The following is a 23,554-nucleotide window of genomic DNA, read 5'->3' as shown; positions in this document are numbered from 1 at the left end:
AGTCGGACCTTCACGTTGTTTCCATGAACATCCCTAAAGAGGGAGCGAAGAAAAGCGACAATAGGATTTGGGGGATCCCACGCGCGGAACTTTCCCAAGAGGGGTCACCTCATCACCGAACCGTGCAACCCAGAGCGAAAAAAACCATAGATTGGGCTTCCGTCGCCGGACCCTACAACAACACCTGGGGAGGCCGCTGAAAAAACGGGAAAATCGCATCTGTCATAACGTTTTGGAATCTGTTGGGCGTAGGTCACCGTCGTGAGGCTTTGTTATCAGATCCCTTGATCTCATGTTGATGAAATGACGGGTTTCCTCCCAGCGCTGTGCGCAGTTCCACAAGCACGTTTTCTCCGCATTATTCAGTCGGCTTTCTGCCACACAATCAGAAACAAAGACATTTCGACGACACCATTGAGACATCGCTTGACTCCGTGTACGCCAATAGTTGTACCCCCAAAATTGTATGGACAGCTACGAACGGGACGCTGGGGTTGTCCTGCGGATATACGCACAGAGGTTGAATGCCACTGCGTGTACGTTGACCCCACGAAAACCGTAAAGGTAACTAATTCGGGCTATGCCAATAATGTATTTGCCCAGAATGTAGTGTTAGCCCGTGAGTCTTGACCAGGTCCAAGCGTGTCGTCCTTAGTGGCATTCCACGTGCTCGGAGTGAGGTATGAAAAGCGAACTTCGACATCGCCCCTGCAACATATATATATATATATATATATATATACATATGAGATTATATTCACCCACATGTGTTTTAAATAATTTCGTATCAGTTGCAAAACTCTCTTATCAACAACGTGTGCCTCTGGTGCATTTGGTGGAAGGAAGCTGAAACGTACTTATCACTTCGACACACCGGGAAAAACAGAATCCCGCCGTTGTGAATTCTTGCAGTCGCTCCTGAGACCAAGCAAACGCAGCATAGAAGTTTTTCACCATCAGTTTTTCGAGATGCTGAGTACGTCTTCTCGCAAGAGAAGGACGGAACGAGACGAAATAAGCCAACAGCGCTCGTACGCGGAAACCTTCGCCACATATCATCAGCGTGCCAGTCTTAATGTGCCAGCCCCTCCTAGTCGTGCAGAAGCCTGTCTTCGGAAGCCTTGCATTCATTCGGTTCCTGTCCTGGTCCCTGTCCCATGGCATTGTTTTCAGTCGGCACCAACGCTTCTCTGTCTATGCGCGAATGTGCGTACAACACGCCGGGACCAACTCTACATTCTCAGCAGCTCTGATTTACTTGAACCGAATTCGCGAGCAGACGGATTTCGGTGGAGGATCTTTCGTGTACAATTGGACCTACTGCGACAGCCGCAGCCTGCAGGATATTTTTTTGCGGAAGAGCATCCATTTCCCTGGGTCGCGGTCACGCCACTCTCAAAATGTTTCTTGTTTTTCTTGTGAGATCTCGTTGCCCTTGCGAACGTGTGGACGTCAACCGAAGTGCCCATGCATTATACGGCCACCTTCCCCATTCATAATGACCACCTCATGCAAGCAATACACGTTGCAGTCCTACCAAAAATGGCAGCGATGCAGAAAGGACCTGGAGTACGGGACTGCCGACAGAACTTCTGCCGTACACGTGATTGTTTGAGGCATCGGTACACCGTGTCTGACACCAGCAGTCAAGGTCAAGTGCTACCGTGGTACAGACGATTGTCCTAAATGTTTTATCCTTTTCACGTCTGTGGCCCACGTCTTCACCTGGTTTCTCTCCTTCTCTTTGACTTCATCCGCGCAACGTCCCAGATAACACGACCCGACACTCGTGTCTCCTCAATGACCCTGACGCGCAAACGTCGCTCTTCCACGATTTGCGTAGGAAAGTATGAACAAGGTGCTTTACAGCGAGAGAGAGATTTTCCCAACTCTCATCACACCGTGCGCTAAAGGTTGTTTGACACGAGATGAAGGTGACGCACTCACTGAAAGTCCAAAGGAACTATGGGCCACTCCTACGGCGAAAATGCAAAAAACAGAATCGATCGTCCACCCTACCCTCTACAGCGTTAACAAAAACGACACGGTCGGTAGGCTCACCCCCAGTCATCGCCACTTTCGACAAAGTATGACTGGCTCTATGGTTTCAAATACGACGGAATCGCTGCGAGAAAATCGACTTGACTGGAGAGTTGCTCGAGAGACGGCGAGCAAAGCGTCGGTCGTACTTTCCGCATGCGGTGTCTATTAAAGGATCCTGCATCTAGCGCTCCTGATCAAAGCGGTCGATGTAAAAGTCGCTTGGAGACCCTCTCTCATTTCTTCCAGTTACTAGACAGGGTCAAAGTGACCTTAAACTGAGAGATTTTAGACAGTGTCGTGGTATATCCGGTCCACAGCGTACGGACTGTGACGTCTTTAAACAAGGAAACGCCCCCCCCTATCTTTTCGACGACTACAGCACACGCCGGTTCACTGTGATGGCAAAGACACTTTAGTTTGTTCAGCTTCCGAATCCCGTACCGCATTTTTGCCCGACACGCCTGGTGCATCATTTATCTTGTTCGCGAAAAACAGTTAGACTGGTCACTCTAACGATCGCCGAGATGGTCATCACTCCGTGTGTGAGCGCATTGCCGCCCTTCCTCGCGGCGCAGTGCTGCGGTCAGGAGCGTCGCTACGCGCGGAACCAGGTGAGGATCGATAGAGAGAGAAACTCCGTAGTTGGCGACTCGGCCAAGCGGACGCACCTTCCAGTTTCGTCTCCGTGATGCATGTGACAACGCTTCGAGCAACCTTGCCTGTGTCGCCCGTCGGCAACCGTGACAGTACGGACACTGCTGTGGATCATTATTTTGTCGCGTCCTCTGCCGTCTGTTTCTCAGGGTGCTAGTCCCTCAGCGTTACCACGCTTAAGGGTGGAGACGCGGCCTGGCACAGCTCAACTCGCGTCGTCTGAAGCCTGTGGTTGGAAACGTCCCGTTTCCGCTGCACCATGTGTAAAGGGTGGCGGCGCTTCTTCCCCGCCCCGTTTTTCTTGGGCATCCACAAGCAACCTTGGATCCTTTGCTGCCTTGCAAAGACAACCGTCTTCTTGCAACTGCCTCTATCTACTCAATGAGGCACGGCACCGAAAAACATCGGAAGGCGAAGGCTCACCGCCGGCTTCTGTGGTGGGGACTTCCTGCTTCGATCTTTGTTGCCGTCGTCTGCGAGACAACGCCTACTTTTCACCTTTGGCAAGCATCTCCCCCTCCTCTGCTTGTTCCCTGCCCTCACCTCCATCGTTGAACTCTCTTTTCGGCACAACTCAGTCGTCTTTGTCTTCTTGCACGCTCAAGGCTCAGCCGCAAAGATGTATATCTCGTCATCCATCATGGAGCAAGGAGGCAACAGAACTGGCGGGTAGGCTCTCTTTGCGAATGGAAAGGCACTTTCGTTCTCGGAGACTTGCTGCATGCTCTTCGCCGCCGGACAGCCAAGCGAAGCCACGTCCCCCAGGACGTTTCTACGAACCTGTGCTAGGCGTCGATTTTCCGGAGACATTTCTGCCACAGAAGACTTTTGGAAGGCAAGCACCTGTTCCCCACGACTGCGTTGGCGTCGCACCTCGCTGCATGCATGATCTTTGTTGGATTCCGGCGGCTCGGGCCTACGCGATTGCGGTGTATGTGCACCGCAACAGTTTGCGGGACTGGAAACTGTGGTACAACCAGCGGCGTCATTCAGATGAGAAGGGTTTGGAGACGAAACAAGAGGAAGAGGAGTTGAGCCTTCTGTTCGCTCCAGAAATCGAAAAAACATTGGTCTTTACATTTGTTGGCAACAAGAATCCCGACCACATCCTCAAGGGCTTTGAGAGGGCCCTGGCTAACGCAGTGCCAAGAAACATGGTAGGACAAAGTAGCAGGCGTCTGGAACCTTTTTGGGCGTTCCTTTTCTTTCAAAAGCATCCCGAACACCGAGGACGGGATGTATGTCTAAGTGGTTGACTATCCACTCCGCTTCTATGGTTCTTCATTTGCTGCTCGTTGCGTCCCCTCTTGTTGCAATGAGCGCCTTGCTTTTGTCTCTTGCACTGGTAGTCTGTTTGTGAGTTCTTCTCTCCATTTCAGGGGCTTTCCGAACTGCCACATTTTCGCTGGCTTACATACATGAACTTTCCTGAAGCTGCGCGTCGTGTTCTACAAGATTCTCACAAAATGCATCACATGAGACGTATCGGTTTCTTTACGTTTCTCTTGTCCGATCCTTCGAGAAATCTCCTTTGTATGCCAGACCTCGATCCGCCGTTGCAACACGGAAGCCTGTCCGTTATATGTGCCTTGGCAACATCCACTTTCGTACATCGGCTGTCACGTCTGGAAGCGCACGCGCCCTATCGGACGTCATACGAAGACATGAGAAGTCGTTTCTCTTGTTTTCTGCTGCAGGATACCGGAAGTAAAGGCACTCTCAATAAGGAGATCCAAGCTTTTATTCAAGCTCTCCGGTCATGTTCCTTTAAACCACTTTGTTCGCTCGCTGTCACACTACTTCCGACGGAGGAACTGGCTTCTGCTACACCGGGTCCAAAGGCAATGGATTCTCCCGCAGCGGAAGTGTCGAATCAGGGTGTCTCGGAACCACTGGAAAGTGTGAATGACAGCCCGGCAACAGTTGTTTTGATGTACAAGGAATCGGACGGCCAATCGTTCCAACTCCTCGCTTCCGTTCCGTCTCGTTTTCTTAGTCTGGCGCTTCATAATTTGTACCTTGACGGATGGGGTTCGCCTGAGCCCCGGTATCAGAGCATCAGCAGAAGGTTCAGAGAGGGTGCACGAAAGCTTTTGGAAGCGAAGGTAGCATGAGAACCTGTACAAAACTAAGCATAGCCGGTGATGGACGTCGAGCACGCCTCCGCTCACGTCGAAAATGCTCAGTCACTTGTTCATTTGTTTTCAACTTTTGAAATGTCTGTTGGACGCAGCCGAACTCGCGCAGTTGCGAGTCCATTTGACGCTGAAGCCGCTGGCAGGACCCTGCCTGTTTCCGTTTCTTCTGGGCTTGTGGCGATTCCACCATATGTAAAATGTTAAAGCTCTCTAGCCCAAGGAGAAAAGGTGCTTCGTGCATGGCTTCTTCTTCCCGTACACTACACAGGTGTATATGCGTGGCGACTACACACGCGTCAGTATCGCCGAGTCCGTTAATTCTATTTCCTGGAATCGAGAGGCCGGCCTAGGTGGAGGTACGGTTCGTGGTGCGTGGCTACATGGGTCTTGCCGTCTAACGCCTCCCCCGCGGAACAGACACAACTGTGGCAAGCCGCTAGTCCGCACAGATCCGCACGTACACACTGAAACATACAGAGACGCAATCTACTACTGGTGCCAAACAGTTCACGACTCTCCCTGGGATGCCTCGATTTCGGCGTGTCAACTGTCCGATTCCTGAGATGCTGCGGGTATGTAGTCGATTCTGGGCAGATATGCTGGCAGTCGGCACTGGGACTGATTTTCTATTTACCCTTTCGCCTGCCTAAGAAAACGAGGATGCAGCAGAAAACGAGGATGCAGCTTCATAGACTGCTTGTTGCTTGGCAGAGCAGATTCCTGAAGATCGCTTTTTGACAAGACAATCTAGAAGGCACCGTTAACCAGGAACTACCAGGCTCGGCCAGGCACAAGTTCGGTCCTTCGTTCCTGGGAGCCGAGAAAGCGAATCTCTGGCTGCGTGCACTCACGCCGAAACCCTGGTCTCTTTAAGGAGAAGCGTCATTCGCAAAGAGTGTGCGGATTCGCAAAGCGTGTGCGGATCGTCCACCCCCCAACGATGCCCGCGCGTGTCTTTGGCATCGAAGTGAAAAGCGGGCTTTGCGTGTCTCCTGGGTCAGCTAACCCCGCTCTGCGGCGCGTACAAACGTTTCCGAACATTTTTCTTTTTCACGCGCCACAGTCTGGACAGAATGGCTTAATGATCGGCAGCCTGGATAAGTAAGCGCGATGCAGCCTGTTCCGTGAGAGAAACACTTGTTGTGAGAGCCTCCAACGCGTTCGGGTGACATCGCCCGTATCGATAGCCTCCGTCGCGCCCCTCAAAGAGCCACCTTTCTGCAGGGTCTTCTCTCTGTACGGAAGCTAAGAATGTTGAATCCTTCGTGAAGCGGGGGAAAAGCGCGCGCCGACAGAAAAAAGGCTTTTCGCTTGAGCAGGTTTCTTTTGTGTCGATGAAGTCCGGGCAACAACCGCCCCGTCAGCACTGGAGTGCGTGGCCAATCCGAGCGGGGCGCAGTTTTTCGTTGTGCTCCTTGTCAGGTTCCTGTACAGTATACTGACAGGGACTCAATCCGGTTTCTTGCCGGCAACAACTCCATTTCTGACGGCACATCTTAAATATTCTCCGGATGTTCAGGTCATGTTGCGCACGGCGGTAACGAGACACGCATTGTCTACAAGCTCCTTGGTCTCTTCGTCTCCGGTTCACCGCTGCGGATCCAAGGGAGCGGCCAACCCGGCATCAGACGTGAAGACACATGTCGAAGGGTTGCGGGTGGACGTAGAAAATCCAAATGCACACGAGGAACGGAGGAGAAACTCTTCCGCTGTGTGTGTGTGTGTGTGTGTGTGTGTGGCTCTTCCCGCGCTCTCTGGTACCTCATTTCTGTACTGGAAAAGAGATGGTTTTGGAGGTCCGCCGACCAGTCTCTCGTTGTCACACTTGTGCCCGTCGCCTCGTAAATCTGATTTGCTTCGTGCTTTTTTTCCCGTCCACGTCTGCGAAGCCGTCAGGCAGTGTCCTCTCCGGCCCCTCCAGTCTCCGAGGGAATTCTTTTCCCCTGCCTTACCACTACCAGTGTGAATCGTTTGTCCCCGCGGGAGTTCGTTCTTCTCGTCAAGCAGTCTTCCCGACCGACCTCGAATCGACGACTGGACTTTCCGCCCCCTCGTTGCAACCGGCGTTCTGTCCGTCAATCGCGTCGACGCAAACACGACTCTCGGATCCGCCTTCTCGGTCCCTCCGGTCGAAGAGCGTCATCTGTCGAGAAGCGCGCGCGTATCTGAGACCTTGGAAAGAGCGGATTTCACAAGGAAGTTCATCCCTCGCGGGGGCTTCTGGGACGGGCATCCATACTTCCTCCGTTTCCCAGAGGCGTCAGAAAGACTACGAAACTTCCTCGGTGCGTAGTGTCCTTACACCCGGGAACGGAATCGCTTCAGCCCCACTGGCGAGGCGGCAACCGACACGAGTGTGGCCGAGTTCGGTAACAAAAGCGAACGCTGTGGAGTCTCGCCTGTCCTTCCTTCCTGCTTTCTGCCCACGGATATGGGAGATTCAGGGCTTGCATTTCCCACTGCAAAGTTCGCTGCCTGTTTTCAGTGGCGGATCGCCGATTCTCGGTTCGCCCTTCTCTCGGTTCGGGCATGACGGGAGACAGACCGGCTTCGAAGGAGTCTCGGCGGCATGGAAGCCCTCGCCGCGCAGGGACTGGCCAGGCGAGGAACCCGGTAACCGCACCAAAAGTCCCGAGCGACGGTGTCTCGGTGCGCGGCCGGTGGGATCTGTGACTCGAGGCTCGCCTAGGGAATTCAGGCGGCACTTGATGCAGTGGAAGAGGGCGAGTCCACTTGCTTCCACGCCTTTCCACAAGGCACCGGCGGGCATGCGGGCGGTCACAGAGGAGGAATCGAAACGAAGGACAGTTGTTCGGTCGCTCGATCACCCAGAGTCCGACTGGGAGTGGGGACCAGCGCACAGACTTGCGACGCGCGGCGAAGACGTGGCAGAGCGTGAAGGCCGCACCACTGCGAAGCATCCATCCTGCATTTCAAGAAGAAAGGATCGTCGACGCGAAGAACCTGGAAGGGAACTGAGAGAAGAGAGAACCGAAGGTCTGCGGCTTTCTCCGCAAACGGCTTGCCTTGCGGAACAGAGAGACCCGAGACAGGGCGGAAAGCCCTTTGTCCCTGCCAAAGTCGAAGCAGCGCGCGGCCGCACCTTTCCGGTCGAAGAGGAAACACCTTTCCTCGAACCCGAAGAGGCTATCCGGCGAAAGTGGAGCGATTTGAGGAGGCAGCACCATGAGAGGCACAAGGGCGGAGGCCGGACCCTCGTCCTTGGGATTGAGACATCCTGCGACGACACATGTGTCGGAATCGTCGAAGGGTGAGAGACAGAGGGCGTCGCGCCGGAGGCACTCACAGCACCAGAGGCAGGCGGAACAGAGAAGCGTAAGAGAGTCGCCATGCGCAGTCCGCGTTAGAGAGTGCACCTACGTCTGGAAACGCGCGTGAATGGACATCCCTACACTTTCACGAGCGATGTCGTGCAAAAGAATGGTTCTTGCCTTCGCGGGGGGTCCGTTAGACTGCATAATCATTGAGCCTGTCTGTGTCTCGCTTCCTTTTCTCTCTGCGTTTCGTATGCTCTCTCTGGTTGCCATTTCTCCCTGTTGTCCGCGCACCGCCGTTCGTTCACGCGTTTCCTCGCCTTCTCGCTTTGCACCATCTTGTTCGCTCTCTTGTGACCATCAACAGGGAGAGCGGCCGAATTCTGGCAAACGTGTGCACCCCGCAGCCCGAGCTCCTCATCAAATACGGAGGTGTTCACCCGTCCGAAGCCGCTGCGGCACACGACAGGCGCATGCGATCTGTTGTGAGGAATGCTCTTCAGGAGGCTGGTAAGTTTCCCGGAAGCCGCGCAAGGGCTGACCGCTGTTTGACTGGGGAGAACCGTTACCATGGTTTTTCATGCGGCCTCGTCAGAATTTGGCAGTGGCCGGTCTCAAGGATGCACAGTGCGATACAGAGGTTGCTTCTATGACCGCCTTTCGTCTTGGACAGTAGCGACGAAAATTGCCTTGTCGCAACGCCGGGTTTGCACATGCTTGGATGGCCACGAACATCCACTCTCACCGCCAGTAAACTCCGTATTCAGACAGTGTAGACAGAGACACGGGCATGAACGCTCAACGGCGCATACATGAGACAGACCCAACCTCTTCACGGAACACACAAGGGAGGGCCGAACCCTTTCCTGCACACATTTTTATGTATATGCACGTCGGGCGGAGCGACTCTGTAAGATGATTGCGGAACACCTGCCGCTTGCCAGCGAGTCGTAGACCGAAATAGTGGCTGGCTTTGAGTTCACGACGTCTGCACGGCAATTCTACAGGAGATGTAGGCAGACCTGAGTTTGTGCCGTCTCGCGTTGAAGGCTACAGTTCGTCCCTTGTCAGTTGCTCGCACCAATAGGACAGACTGCCGTCCCGCTTGACTGTTCCCCCTGCCTTGTGCACACGTAGAGTCTCTTGTCCGGTTTTCTCCCAGGTGTCTCGCTGCTCGATATCGACATCATTGCCTTCACGCGAGGGCCGGGGATCGTTCCGTGTCTCTCGGTTGGCGCTTCCGCGGCTCTGGAGATTGCGGGCGAGCTGACCGAGGCGTGGGCAGATGCGGAGGCGAAGCTGTTCGCGAATCCGTCGAGCGTTTCGTCGTTGTCTGACGACGCGTCCTCTCTCGCGCGGGCGCCATCGGTAGTGGCGGAGAACGGCGGTAGCCTCCGAGATTCTGTGAGGAAACAAGCACGGAGCGGTTACCGCGTAGTCGACTCCGTGGCAGCCGAAGACCCGAAGCAGCGGACCTCAACAGAAACGGAGCGGAGAGAGGCCCATGAAGCCTTGGAAGGAACACAAGTCACTGGAGAGAGACCGGAGAATGCTGGGGACCTTGATCCGGAGGCAGGACGCGAACTTTCTTGGCTGTCAAAAGAAGAGAGAGATGCCATGTTACGACGCCTGGCTTCCGACAACGCACCGGAATGGCAGGCAGACGAGAAGTTGTCTCGAGGACGGCCTCCACTCGTGGTGGCCGTCAATCACCTTCACGGGCACCTTCTCTCTGCGGGAAGAGACACACAAGCGAAAGATGCTTCAGGCAGAGAGGACCCTATCTGTTCTCCCGCATGCTATTTGCCTCCGACGTTTCTTGCCCTCCTTGTTTCTGGAGGGCACACCTTCTCGTGCGTGGTGAAAGCGTGCGAGGAAAACCACCTTCACCTGCGCCCGAAACTCTTCCTCGTCCCTACCAGAGGTCGTCGGAACAGATCCGGTGGCCATCCACGAGGAGGAGACATCTCAGGCGAGGCAAGCGAAAAAGGACACGACACGGAAACCAAAGAAAAGAACGGCAAGGGAGAAGAAGGCGTGGAACGCGCTGAAGAGATCAAGGTGCACAGTGACACGGGGGTGGAGCGCATTCAAGGACAATCAAGAGAGAGCCTGCGTGGCCCGAGTCATAGAGTGGAGACGCCAGGAAAGGGAGGGCCAGAGCGGAAGGACAGCGGGTATGCGCCAGGAATGAGGCGAGGGGAGACGAATGGACACGACGCGGAAGAACGTGAAGCTGCCACACGCAGGCGTGACCCAGAAGGAAGCGACGAACCTGGGAACGTTTCCCGGGACGCTCTCGTGGAAGTCTGGGGAACCTGGGAGGACCCGGAAGCGGCCAACCCCGATGGGTGTGTCAGCGGCCTCCAGTGTATCTACACTGGCCAGACGGAAGACGACGCTGTCGGTGAGGCGATCGACAAGTCCATGCGCTGTCTGAAGACGGCTGCCTCTTCCTCGCCGCCCGCGCCCCGTTCGTCCTCCGCGGCTGGTTTCCGCTCTTCCGCTGCGCCTTCGCTTGGCTTTCCGACCGTGCTTCTGACTGCGTCTCCTTCCTCGCCCTCGCCCTCTCTCTGTCCACGTGCCTCGCCGTTGCGTCCCGCTCACTCGAGCGACACCGACGCGTCCCGAGAGTCGTCGCCCGGGGCACGTGGGGCCACAGCCGAGAGTCGAGGCATTTGTGATGACAACGAAGGCGCTCCCGGTTCCCGTGGAAGCACCAGCCGCGAGGCGGCTCGGACTGGACGAGGCGCGGGACTGGAGGGGCGTCACGGCGGAGCGTTGATGGAGGAGATGGCGGCTGCCGGAAATGCCTCGGTCCCTCTTCCAAACATGCTCTGCCTGAAGCCCAAGACCCTGAACTTTAGGTGAGACATGCCCGAGGGAGAGAATCAGCGGAAGAGGGGGTGGAAGGGAAGGGGAAGCAGAGACGGAAAGTCTGAGAACCAAAACGCGACTCAGATACAACAGTGGGAGGAACAAACGTGACAGTCCTAGCGGCTCCACCGGGGGCGGCCCTTTTGGATTCTCGCTGTCGACCCAACAGTCGCGGAGGGCGCGTCCTTCTCCCTGGGCCTTGTGTTTGCCTCTGGGAACTCGGACGCTTTTTGATGGTGTAGCCACTCTTGGCGCGATTCGAGCGGTTGGCGTCTCGCCATTTCAAATGCTTGCTCTCCCTAACAACAGATACAAACATCCACGTACACACAAGTGCACTCGGGTCAGTTCGGGTCTCGATTCCCCGAGCGTCTTGAAGCACGATCCCTGACGAAAACGGGTGCGTGAATGGTACGAGAGGATGCGTCGCCATCGTCGCAGAAGCGTTTTGCGTTTTGAAGTCCACGGGTGCGAGTGCTTGTGCGCGCATCCGCGCTCCCTCTTCCTCTTCGTTCGCAGTTTCTCGGGCTTGAAATCTGCGTTCGCGACGGCGGTGTCCAAAGCAGCGCAGCTAAAAGACGACGAGCAAGGACAGTGTGACTTCGCAGCTTCTCTGCAAGCAGGTAAGGCTAAACAGCGAGACTTCCGGAGGAGCGCGGGAACAGTGCTCGAATCTTGAATTGGCTAGGAACCTATTTGGCGAGTCTTACCACTGCACGAACAGAAGAACTCTGTGCTGTGATAGGTCGAGTTCCGTTTGCTTGCTCACAAAGCGATTTGTTTTTCGGAAGAGTGAACGCGGTGCTGAAGGCTAAGAACAATCGACAGATTTCGTTGAACCACCGGCGCGCGTCGTCTTGAGGTATTTGGTGTCACGGGCGCGCTAGTGGGTCTGTGTTGGCGAGGTTCATGACTCTGCTGTTTTCCATCACGCCGAGAACGCAGTAGGAACCGGTCCCCAGCTGTCTCAGGCTCGAGCTGTTGTACTTTGGAACACGAACGGACGCCGACAATAATTTGGGTTGAGGCAGTTACACACCAGTCCAGCAGGGGAGGGATTGGGTGTTCAATGTGTCTCCCATTCGCGCTTTACCGCCCACGACCTTCGCCCAGTGAAGAAAAACGGCCGGCGAGCCTACACGCACTGGCCATGCAGCCTTTTCTGAACGGCTTGTGCCTCAGAAACGAAAGGTCGAAGTATGTGGAGCAATGGGGTCCTGCTGTAATATATTGTTAATTCTTTTTTGCGCGGGCTCTCGTATAATCTCTCAGCCGTTTTCAAGCATCTCGAGGATCAACTGAGAAAGACCATGTGGCTGTATGAATTCCTCGACAACTTCCCGCGGAGCCTCGCCGTCGTCGGAGGTACGCAGCACGCCTGCAACGGTTACAGATGCAGAATGACACGGGAAGAGACGAGGTCTCTTTTTGCCAATGGACAAGAGCTCCTGCTCACGTGCGTCCCTCGTTTCTTTCGGCGCTTGCTGATCAGCCTTCATCGGTACCCCATTTCCTTGTCCTGCTCCTTTTCGCTGCCTCGGGGTTCCCTTTGGTTGCCTGGGCTCGACGTGTCTAACATCGACTCGCCGTTCCTGGCTCGCGGAGTACACCTGCTTTCGTGTTCGCCTCTGCATTTCCCAAACAGGTGCGCTTCTCACCCGTCTCCTTTTGCCGAGTGTTTGGTCTGTTTCTTCTCATGTCTCGCTGCTATCTTCCGTTTCTGCGTTTCCCGCCTCTGTCCAGGAGTTTCCTGCAACGAGACTCTACGTGGACGTCTCCGACGGCTGTGCGAGTCTCGAGGCGAGACCGCTGTACAAGAACAAGAATTCAAGCGCTTGAAAAATCGCCTTAAAGTTCTCGCGCGCCGCATTCCTGATTCGTTTCTCTCTCAAGTTTTGGCAGGGCAACACGCTGCTCGAGGTCCCTCCACTTGCGGTCGGCACGAGACTTCGACAAAATCCGAGGTAGCAAACAACGCAGACGCTACACTTTTCGAAACTAGCAAACGATGCGGCAGGAGCTCTTCCTTCCTAGAGTCGAGCGACCGCGAACCTAGCGGATCTTGTCGACAGGACCGCCCCGCTACATCCAACCGGAGAACGGAAAGGCAGGAAGAAATAGCTTATTTGCATGGTGTGACACACGGCGGTTGGGTTGAACCCTCCGCTTTCGAACAGGACGAAACCGAAAAACTGCGAGAGCAGGACCGAAGGCGCAAGGGAACACCGTTTCCTTCACCTCAAGTCGAGGAAACCAAACAGCGGGGCGCGGTTATGGACCCTCGCGGCATTCTAGATAGAAAACTACGTGCCTTTTCGTTTGCGCATTACTGTCGCTTGCGCGTTGGTTTGAGAGATCTTGTGTCTGCCTTGAAAGGACACTCTCCGGGTTGGCAGGAGCAGGAGCCCATATTTTTTCTGTCGTCTGAAAGAACGTGTACGACGGATGCCTCTTGCTCACTAGGTGAGACTAGACGGCCGATGAAAGGGCTGGATGGAGGAAAAACACAAGTGGCGCGTTCCACTGATGCAAAGACTGTTAATGACGGGCAAGCAGCTCGACTTACGCCGAAACTGACTGCACCTTCTGGAGGGTCTTCCAGCAGGAGTGATTACGGTGACCGGCGACAGGCTGGAAGCAGAGTACGCGAATGGAAAACTTTCTGGACCTCGAAGCCGCTGTGCAACGACAACGGGGTCATGATAGCCTGGGCGGCTGTGAATGCGCTAAGATGTATGGACTTGTCAACACGTTTGTCGCCAGAAGCACTACGCGACGCCCCCCCCTCGGAGGCTCCAGTTAGTCGACCAGCGGGGAAGCAGCTGGCCCGAAGAAGTCATATTTGCAAGGGACGCATGCAGACAGAAGCTGCCACAGACAGAGAAGCTTGTCGTGTCGGGTCAGAGAAGAACCCCCCGGACCGCGGTCACAGAGAAGATCGGGACGAAGGGGGAGGGGCACAGGCGCTTGAGGCGAACACGCAGCAGCAACAACTCCAGAAGCTACGCGACGGGGCTGAAGGCAATTTTGTATGTTCACCCGATGGAAGTGGCGAAGAGATTCGTAATTTGAAAGTGATCGTTGCGAAAAGCAACGATAAGAAACTCGTTACCCCAAAGTGGCTAGGTGGGATATCACTGTGTGCTGATGACCTCCTCTCGAAGGTCGAATTCCTGATTCTCGATTGGATTGTGAAGAGTAAAGTGATGCCGTAGTGAGTAAAACCATTTCTAACGAGTGAACGTTTCTCTTTCGTGCGCGTCGTCCCCTGCGAACACTTTTGCTTCTGCGGCTTCTGAGTGCCCCTTTTTTTGTGTCTGTCAGACAGCGAGTCTGCACCGGCTCTCCTCGATTTATGTGAACGCAGTGCACAGTTGGTCAGGTAAACGTGCCGAAAAAAACTGGAGCGCTCGGCAGAATCTAATGGCTTCCGGAGGGTCAGCCCTACTCCGGCGATGGGCGGATGTTCTCGAAGCCACCGTGGACTTGTCCCGACACTGTAGGCGATCCGTACCGTTTGTCTCTTGGCGTTCACTGCTCCAAGATGACACCCATTTTCCCTGGTGCTGCCCCGCTATTCATTCTTTTGGCTGACAGCAACGGCGCAGCAGACTTGCCACTCTCGGTCACTTCCACGCCCCAATGTACGTACACCCGGGTGCACATCCTAGCGAACTGCGGGAATGCAATGCACCTTCCAGCCCGTTTCGAAAAGCATAGAAGGAGCACTTTTGTCTCATCAGAGTGGCTGCGCATATGTTGTCGGTCGCCCAGAAGGCGAAGAGGTTGTGGAGTAGTGAGCCTGGTTTGCCATCGCGCCGCGCCCGAACTTCTGCCACAGCGCTTACCCAGAGCGCGGGGGCACAGCCGTTCTTGGGGGCTGTTCTCAAACCGATTTTCACCCACTGCTTATAAAGGCCCATCCACAGATGGCAGGGCGCATCGTCTCTCCCCATGAGAAACTAGCGCCGTTTTTCCGAGCGAAGCTGTGCCTCTCGGCGTGCGGGACCGCTTCACGCCCGGGGCACCGCAGGACTCCGGTAAATAGTCGAGAGTCTGCGTTCCCTTTCTCACCATGTGTAGGTAAAAACTTCACACCCAGATGTATTTCACCGAAACGTAGAGCACGACGCCAGCTGGCAGAGGGGGACACCCGCGCGCCGCCCAGCCGATCCTCCTCCTTCACAGCCTCATGGTGATCCGTGTCACCGGAGGTGACACGGACGCAGAGAAGGTTCCTGCGCGGCGGTGGCATCGTCGTCCCATAGGACGCTCGCTGCAGTGACCCTGGTGCACGCGTGCCTCTGCTGCTGTATTTCTCCTTTTTCCTTTGTCCTACAGGTTCCCTTCTACCTCAGAGGAGCCCGAAACGTTCCTTTGTGAAGCTCTGCACTGCAACAGAGCTCTCAAAACAGGCGCCAGGTCCACAGCTGCTGACACCGCAGACGGGCCAGCCGTGTAGCAGCATGCTGGGGGACCTAGCTTGGGGTGACGGCGGCTGACTGCAGGCTGTGGTTTGCTGCTTGGCCGTTTCTGTTTCGGGCGTTGCTTGTGGCGGCCAGGTGCTTTCCCACAATTATTTGAGAACGAACAGGGAAGTCCACTTCCTTCGCACACTCCTGTGCGCGTTCACTGGCATTCGCCTTTGCATTTTTCAATGTACGACCCGCCACGCAAGGCACGCGCCAGTTCCCGTCTTTGGGGCCGAGGTTATCCGTGAACTTTTTAGGTTTCCGTTTCTCACAGCGATTCATCCACACACTTCACCTCCCGCAAACGATGAAGAGATCTGCCGATTTGCCCCGCTCTTCTGTCCATTTTTTTAGCGGCTCCTTCCCGCGGCAATTTCTGTTTCTGGCGTCAACCGCGAGCGCCAAGTCACAAGGTCTCTCCATGTCTCAAAACCACCGCCATGTGCCGAGAGGGCTATAGACGAGCTTGCCTCATCGTTTCCCTCTCCATTTTTCCAACCCTTCCCTGGATGCCGTTTTTTCTACTCTCTTGCTGCGTCTCATTTCGCCGATTTTGTAACGCGTTGATGCGGTGCGAGCCCGGGAGGGGTTTCTCCTGTCACCCAAAGGTTCTTACGCGCGCGTTGAGTCCGCGTGAAGAAACGTGGCGAGCTCCTCCACTCTGCGTCTCGCCTCTCGTGTTCATTGCCGTCTCCCCTTCCTCCTCCTTTTTTGATATCCTCTCTTCCGTCCTCGTACCCTGTGTGCCTCCCTGGTCCAGGAGGAGACGAACCACGTTCCCGTGTCGCCCGCCTGCGTTCCCTTCTGTGCCGTTCCCGCTTCTCCGCGAACCGTCGGTGTCGTTTCCCGTCAAACAGTCTTCCGATCCCGTTCACCGTTAGGCATTAGAAGAACCTCCTGTCCACTCTTTTTCCTCTGCGCGGACGATGGGACACTGGGTCTGCCCGTCCTCCCCTTCGAGGTAGCTCGGCGAAAGTGATCACCTAGAGAGCCTAGACTGCAGCTGGAGTTTGCTGTTTCTCGGCTTCCGCACGTTTTTTCCAAGTAGCCGAGGATTTCCGTTCAGAAACGGGATCCATTTCCCTACGTCTGCCTTTGGTTCCGAGGTGTCGTTACGGCCCACACGAAACCCCCAGGCTAAACATCGAATGAGGTGCACTGTGTGGGCTTTTGGCGGCCAAGCGGGAAAACGACCAGAGAGACTGTTACGACCCTTCCATACGTTCTTCTCCCTCATTTCCTCCTCTTCGCGCTCGACGTAAAACGCAGTTCTGCGCGAGCCGTCCTCGACCGAAGTCGTTCCTTGTTCTCGTCAAGTCACGCGATTCCCTGCGAGAACCACAGTCAACCACACCGTTTTGTCTCCTGTGTCTCCGAAACGCGTTGCTTCTTAACTCGTCATCCGGAGAGCTGTTTTCGCCCGATCGCACCGTCCCGTTTTTTGTTTTGTCCAAATGAAGCGAATTGCGCTTGTGCGCCCACCTCGGGGCACTCCTGGCCCCGCCGTCTCGGCGCCTGCGACCGGTGATCGTGCGCCGGGATCGAATCCGAGCGTGGCTGCGTCTTTCTTTTCTTCCTCGCCGTCTCCGGTCCCAACGACAACTTCTGCCTCTCCCACTGGCCGTGCATCAGCGGCGAATCAGAAGCCGAATGATGGCGACGAAGATCCCTCCGCCAGCTTCCTCGCGGCCCAAATCCGGGAGATTTTTTCTGATTACAATCACTATGTTGACTACGAGTGCGACCGAGTTGTCGGTCCGGGTGCCTTTTCCACTGATGAACGTGACGCGAGATGGGTAGGCACGAGACGCGAAAAACGAAAGACAGTTTGAGACCGCCAGACGAACCGTTGAGATCGTACCTATGCTTCAAAGAGAACTCCCCTCTCTTTTCCCTCTTGTCTTCAGGACACTCGAAAGTGCTTCGTTGTTCCGCCGTGGTTGCCGCTTGTCGCAGTCGCGTGCATGCTGTTAGATCGTTGTTCGACAGATTCCTACGCTCCCAAGTAGACTCGCAGCAAAGTACAACGATCTTTCCAGCACAGACACGCCGTGGCCAAAAGTGAAGGAACTGGAAACTTTACGCAACTTTATATGTGGGCGTGGCGCCTTTCCGATTTGTTACGTTCTTCACGCCCATCAAAAGTCGGATACCCCCCGGGACTTAGTCCGCCATCTGCGTTTTATCTCTCGGCCCACAGACTTTCCGTCGGAGAATGCCACCATGTCGGACTAACTGTTCATCGGATTCCGCTGATTCCTGGGTGGTAACAGGAGTCGCGCTTTGTCGTTTATCTGCATGCCTTGACCCTTCATTTCTCGCCTTGCGTTTCTTCTTCCGCCACTGCATTTGAGGCCTGTTTGAAACGCGTCGACTTCTCAGTCCCTGTTGGCTTCTCCCTGCATGCGGATGCATAGGACAATGGCCCGTTGCCTCAAGGGGCGGCTGCGAGCATTGCGAGCAGGGAGGAGGCGAATGCTTCTCTGCTGCAAGATCTTCTGAATGTGAAGAGACATCCACTTAGCGACTTCTATCCGCTGCCTCTGGAAGCGATCAAACGCAAAACGGACAAAGACGCCCTCGCGTACACTGAAAATGATTTCCTCGAGCAACTGGGTGCACTGTCAGACCCACCGGAGGACGGCCGCAAAGGTAGGCGAAATGGACGGCATGAAAGAGGTGGAAGAAACGGACGACAGCAGATCGAAAAACACACGAGACAGAGACCGAACACGTATAGAGCCAGAAAAGGATCAATAAGGAACGTGGCGCTATAAACGAGGAACGAAGGTTATGCGCACCAGAGCACAGGCCTCAGTTGCGTCGAGCACTGCCTGTCTCACTCCGGCAGCGGGGACAAGCTGCTGGCGCGCTCCTCGTCTCCCCAGCTGTCGCCTCTGCTGTCCTTTGTTGAACAATCGTCATCTTCGTTTGGACTGCTGTCTTGTGCTTGACGCCTTCTCTGCCTCCTTTCGACCCCGTCGTTTTTCCTCGTCCGTGCATGCAAATGCATTGCCCTCCCATCGCTCTCTGACTTTCGCCAGCCTTCTCCTCTCTGGCTCCTTCCCCTCGTCTCCTCATGTGCGTCGCTTGCGTCATCAGCGGCCTCTCTGTTTTTCGTCGCCTCCGTGCTGTTGTTTCTCCCGACGGCGGCGGGGTTTTTCCGCGTCCGCTTTCGCCAATCTCCTTTCTGGTTCCTTCCTCGTCAACGTTTTGCCGTCTGCGCTTCCTTTCCTCAGGCGCAGCCATCCTGGAAATCGACAGCTACACGTCGATCGTTGAGGCCGAACGGGAACAGCCGTTCCTCATCGGTCTTCTCCAACCCCTGCCTCATGGTCTTGAGGTGGTCCTTTCAATCGGTAAGCGCAGGGGAGCGAAGCACGGACTGAGCCGAAGAAGTTGAGAAAGTGCACGACTCCACAGCAGTGGAGCCAACCGCAGAGAAGAAGAGAATCGGAATTAGGTGGACGAAACTGGTGAAATTCAGGGACAACTCTGATGAGTCAAAAAGGGCGAATACAGAGCTGCTGCTTTCCGTCCCTGCAACTGTGTCACGAGGTGTTGTGATCCACGGCCTACTTCCCCTCGCTTAACGCATGCTGAGGGATGACCCCGGGCATGTAGCCGCACCTTTTTGCAGCTGTTTGTTTGCTGTCTCCGTCCGGTCGAGGCGCGACCATTAAACCTTCCGCCTTCCCCTTCGGTTTGTTTCCCCAGACAACTGGCGACTGAGGTCCAATTGCGACGCCGACGCCACGCTACTCAAGGGTGTCTTGCCGCCTCTCTCGGCCGGTCGCCATTTCCTCTCTGTCTGCACCCGGTCGGGGTACCCTTTGGCGCTGCTTCTTCGCTCCACACAGACAGACGAGAAGGAAAAGAGGTTCAAGGACGAGTTCAAGCGCATCGCCCCCGTCTTCCACATGCCACTCATGGTTGTTCGTGCCCCGCGGAGGCGCCAGGATCCCCAGCTCTGCTACAGCACTCTCAAACGTAGGCAAGGTATGGGAAGAAACCAGTCGGCTGCGCCCGAAGAAAGATGATCACGGGCAGCGGGAAATGACGGAACTGCGAGGGAAACTGGCGAGGGAAAGGAGGGAGAGCTCTGCCCTGCGCACAGACGCAGCAGGGAAGAAAGGAGCGACCGATCCCACGTTGAGGCCTTTGCCTTCTGCTGAAAACGAAACCCGAGAGTAGCACGCCCAGTGAGAAAATCCGTGTGCCGTCGCACGGCCCCGCACAAGTGCCGGCGCCGAGAGTCTCAGCGAACGCGGAAACAGGCCACGAATGCGTTAAAAATCGCAAGAAGAAAACTAGACAAACCGGGATAAGGGCCAGGGGGGAGCCGCTGGAGTTCCTGGCCTGCTCTTGATTTCCTGTGTTGATGTCCGGTGTGAGGGCCCCGGCCTGGCTACCTGGCCTATTTTTAACTCCGAAAAAACCTCGTTTTTCGGCTCTCCACTCAGTGTCTTTTTGTCTCCGCCTTCGCTGTCTCAGAAGGCGCGCCTCTGCCGGCCACAGGACCCTACACCGCAGCAGATCTCGACGCACTGGTTGCGGCGTCTGGCGTGATGAACGGCGCCGCACGCTTCGTGGTTCCGCGATCGCAAGGAAACGGACCGGCTGTCGACCGTGACGGCCGTCTGGTTGCGCTGCCCAAGGGCGAGGACTTCACGGCGCGCCTAGCTGAGTGTCTCGAGAGTGCGACAAAGCCAAAGAACGTCCCCGTGTTTGGCGCTCCGGAGACTGGTGAGACGCAGGCTGTGGACGGGGAGGCGTGAAGAACGCGGTGGCTCGGTGGAGGAGCTCTTCCGCAGGCCGGAAGGATCCGTGAAAAAGGACAGACTCGGGGGATCAGAGCTCTAGAACTGACGTCTCAAGCGCTGAGTAGCCATGAACAGTGCAACAGAACTTCGATCCGGTACACACATTGATCTAAACCAGTTGTCAACTCGTAGCATCTGCATTATAGTGGCGTCCAGCGTATAGTCAAAAGCCAACATTTGCATGCAGGCGGGTTCAATAACCGACCGCGCGTCTCTGACTCGCGCACCCCAACGAGGGTGTTTGATTTCGCGGCAGTCTATTCTCGCTTCCTGACGCGGGGAGGTCTTGCGTCGTCGACGCACGCGTTGTTGAGAGGAACAGGAAGCGAGAATGGGACGTCGGGGCGAGCCGAAATTCGCACCTCGAACGAGAAAAAAGCCTGATGGACAGGTCCGAGTGGCCGGGCCCCTGGCTCTGGGGTGTAGAGACGGCGAAACCGAATGGGCATGCTGTTGGTGTCACACGCTTCGCTTCGGTGACGCGGCGTTTTCCGTGTGCGACGGACACTCAGGACGGACTCGATAAGGAGCGTATGCATCTGTGCTCCATGTGTGTGTACATGCGTTCGTTCGGTAGTGTGAGAAGATGAGGAGGAACGCTGAATACCGTTGCTTCGTATCTTTCTTGTGTAGCACTGTTTTCTTGACAAGCTGTGTATGATGTCTCTTCTGTCCACTTTTCTCTCCCGCCCAGTGGTAAGAGGGGCTCACGCATTCATTAGGAGCTACCGGCTGACGAAGGCGTGCCGCCATCGCTCCTTGCACCTTTTCGGGAGCACAAACCTGTGCGATTTCTGCTGTTCTGGTCCGCTCACGCTCGCCAAAAACAGATTGACCGAAAATGGTCTCCGTGTCGCCTTGTGGTGTCTCCCTGTCGATGCAGTTTTGGTCGACTCAGCATACAACTGCGACGTGCGGATTCCTCTTCCCTTCAAGGTCTCGCTGTTCAACTCCTGCGCAGCCACGTCGCGTCTCTCGATCGCCTGCTTCCATTCTCGGGTAGGTTCTCGGCCTTCTTGCTGTGGGCTTCTGTCCCCTCGTTCCCCACCGGTCCTCCGTTTCTTTGTCTTTTTCGCGTCCGCGCCTCTGCATCGTTCTGTTGCCATTCCCCGATTTCCGCTGTGCTGGCCCTTCCTTCCGCGGGGCCGATCGCGCGGCGGTCCGTTCTGAGCCGCGACTTGCCGTCCTTTCGGCTCAGCCGTCCAGGCCTTCGGCGTTTGAGCTTCTCTGGTTTTGTTCACTCTTTCGTTTCCGACTGTCCACACGGCCGTGTCGACTTCGTCCTTTGTTCGGGAGCCTCTGCGCGTGAGCTCGACAGATCCTCTTTGCGTCTCTCCGATGTGCTGGTCTTGCCCGTCGGTTCCCCTCTCCCTGTTCGCTCTAGCAGCTCCCACGACGTGCACGCAAACTGGTCTCAACTCCACTTTCATACGCACCCTGCGCTTTCTCGCTCTCCACCTTTTTGACGTGTGTGGTCTGCGGCCCCCGCAGGTCTTCGAGTTTGAGCCCTACGGCGTGCTGTCTGCGCACATCTTCACCAAATCTTGCTACAGCGACATCTACACCATTTTCGGCTTCACCCTCACGCCTGCGGAGGCTGCGCCGCACACAGGTCAGTGACCGTTCTCCAAAACGTTTCTCCTTTTTACCGGCCTGAGAGGGCCCGCTCGGGCGCGACGGGGGTGAGAGCCCTTCGCTCGACCGTCTCCTGCAAACCAGTAAATCCATTCTGTATATACATATCTCTTTATGTATATTACACATTTGTGTGGTGTGCTTGTGTATCTGTGTGAGTATGTGTGTGTGTGTCTCCGTTCGAGAAGTTCGTGTGTGTGGACCGAACGGTTACAAAGCCATCGGCGTGAGAAGAACGGTGATACTGCAGCACTTGTTCGCAGATCTGATTATGCACACGTGTTTCTTGTCGCTCTTTCCCTGTGTTTCCCGTCATGCGTCTTCGACGACGGACGATACCCTCGCTTGCCGTTGATATGCGCCTCCTGCCGTCAACACTCTCTCTGAGCGTCGGTTCTCGCCTTTTCTCCGCCTTTCTTCGCAGCTCGTCGACTAAATCTCAAGCCCGCCGAGTTTCTCGGGCGTCTCTGGATCCTCTGTTTTCTGTTGTGTCTGGGGCCTGTTCAGCCTTGAAGCGGAACCGAGCTCGCGCGTCGTTCACGCCTGGCCTCGATCGCTTCGAAGCGACTGAGCGGCTCTGCGCAGACACGCGATTCTGGCGATACGTGGACGGCTGCGTCCCGTGCAAAAACGACGTGGCAGCCAAATTCGTGATTGAGGATTTCGACCGACTCGAGTAAGCTGCATGAGCCGCGAGTGGAAGGAAAAACACTTCACTCCCTTCCGAAGAACTGCGTCTTGTACACTTGCGACCCACTCCCCTTCGAGGAGGCTCCTGTTTCCGTGGTCCTTTGGCCGTTCACTGTCCTGATCTGCCTTCCTCGTGACACGACCTCTCCCAGCTATTGTGATACCTATTTTGTGAACAGTGCAGCTCGGCACTTAAACGCGCACAGGATTCGGACTGAACACCCGCTCCGTTTCGTTTTCTTCCGCTCAGGAGGTATCTGTCCTCTCTGTGTCCCCGGCTCTGTCGCCAGGTTGGGGCCGATGCACACGCTTCGCACGTGTCGGCCGTTCTCTCGGTTGTGTGGTTCTGCCTTTTTGTCTCCGTCCACGTTTTCTCGTTTTCTTCTTTTAACCTGCGCCGAGCTGACTTTCGAGGAGCCTCCCCCCCCCTGCCCCGACTGCGGTTCTGGTCCATCTGCGGGTCTCTCCCTTTCCGCTCGGCGGAACCCCTTTGGCTCGCCCTTTGCCTCGTTTTGTTTAGGTGTCCCGTGCCTCCGGTTCTCCGCCACGCGAGAAACCCGTACGCGGAGTACCCCGAGGGCCTTCAAATCGCTCCCGGCGTCGTGTTCTTCTTCGAACCGTGGCCAGACGACGTGTTGCCGGTGCCCAAGAGGTTCGCCGGAGACGCCTACTGTCCGGCGTCCGCGGCTGCTGCCATGCAATCTGTAGACGCGACGGTTTCCCACAAGAGCAAGCAGACTCGAGATGCAGGCAAAGAAGAGCCGGCGGGGGCGCCGCCCAGAAAGGGCCAGCCGAAACGCGATCCGCAGTTCTTCTCCGTTACCCTTTGCATCGGAAAATACATCTTCAATTCGGTCCTGGGCGTCGAGGCCGGAGTCCTCGAGTTCATTGTCAACCGGTGGCTGGGCCTCGTACCCGAAAAAGGTTCGCCAAAGAAGTAGGGCCAA

The 23,554-nt window shown here is 55.8% G+C and overlaps 4 protein-coding genes across 4 annotated transcripts; 3 read left to right on the top strand and 1 right to left on the bottom strand.

Moving 5' to 3' along the window:
- Positions 1-222: 222 nt before the first annotated feature.
- On the bottom strand, positions 223-1,369 carry NCLIV_033650 (putative tim10/DDP zinc finger domain-containing protein; the record flags this gene model as incomplete). Its single annotated transcript, XM_003883561.1, has 3 exons — positions 223-374; positions 858-918; positions 1,322-1,369. The coding sequence occupies 3 exons, from the start codon at positions 1,367-1,369 to the stop codon at positions 223-225; spliced, it is 261 nt and encodes an 86-aa protein (XP_003883610.1).
- Positions 1,370-4,361: 2,992 nt separating this feature from the next.
- Positions 4,362-4,811, top strand: NCLIV_033640 (conserved hypothetical protein; the record flags this gene model as incomplete). The annotated part of the gene is made up of 1 exon (XM_003883560.1): positions 4,362-4,811. The coding sequence occupies one exon, from the start codon at positions 4,362-4,364 to the stop codon at positions 4,809-4,811; it is 450 nt and encodes a 149-aa protein (XP_003883609.1).
- Positions 4,812-5,916: 1,105 nt separating this feature from the next.
- NCLIV_033630 (conserved hypothetical protein) lies at positions 5,917-14,202 on the top strand (the record flags this gene model as incomplete). The annotated part of the gene is made up of 7 exons (XM_003883559.1): positions 5,917-5,936; positions 7,321-8,106; positions 8,478-8,620; positions 9,273-10,977; positions 11,507-11,610; positions 12,260-12,352; positions 13,751-14,202. 7 exons carry the CDS (start codon positions 5,917-5,919, stop codon positions 14,200-14,202), a joined length of 3,303 nt encoding a protein of 1,100 aa, XP_003883608.1.
- A 2,711-nt stretch (positions 14,203-16,913) lies between these two features.
- Positions 16,914-23,548, top strand: NCLIV_033620 (conserved hypothetical protein; the record flags this gene model as incomplete). Its single annotated transcript, XM_003883558.1, has 9 exons — positions 16,914-17,255; positions 17,877-18,111; positions 18,699-18,818; positions 19,177-19,449; positions 19,954-20,205; positions 21,166-21,281; positions 21,774-21,894; positions 22,425-22,593; positions 23,128-23,548. 9 exons carry the CDS (start codon positions 16,914-16,916, stop codon positions 23,546-23,548), a joined length of 2,049 nt encoding a protein of 682 aa, XP_003883607.1.
- Positions 23,549-23,554: the final 6 nt, after the last annotated feature.

Source organism: Neospora caninum, chromosome VIII (genome assembly GCF_000208865.1).
Source record: "Neospora caninum Liverpool complete genome, chromosome VIII".
NCBI lineage: Eukaryota > Apicomplexa > Conoidasida > Eucoccidiorida > Sarcocystidae > Neospora > Neospora caninum.
This window is presented reverse-complemented; position numbering and strand designations above follow the sequence as displayed.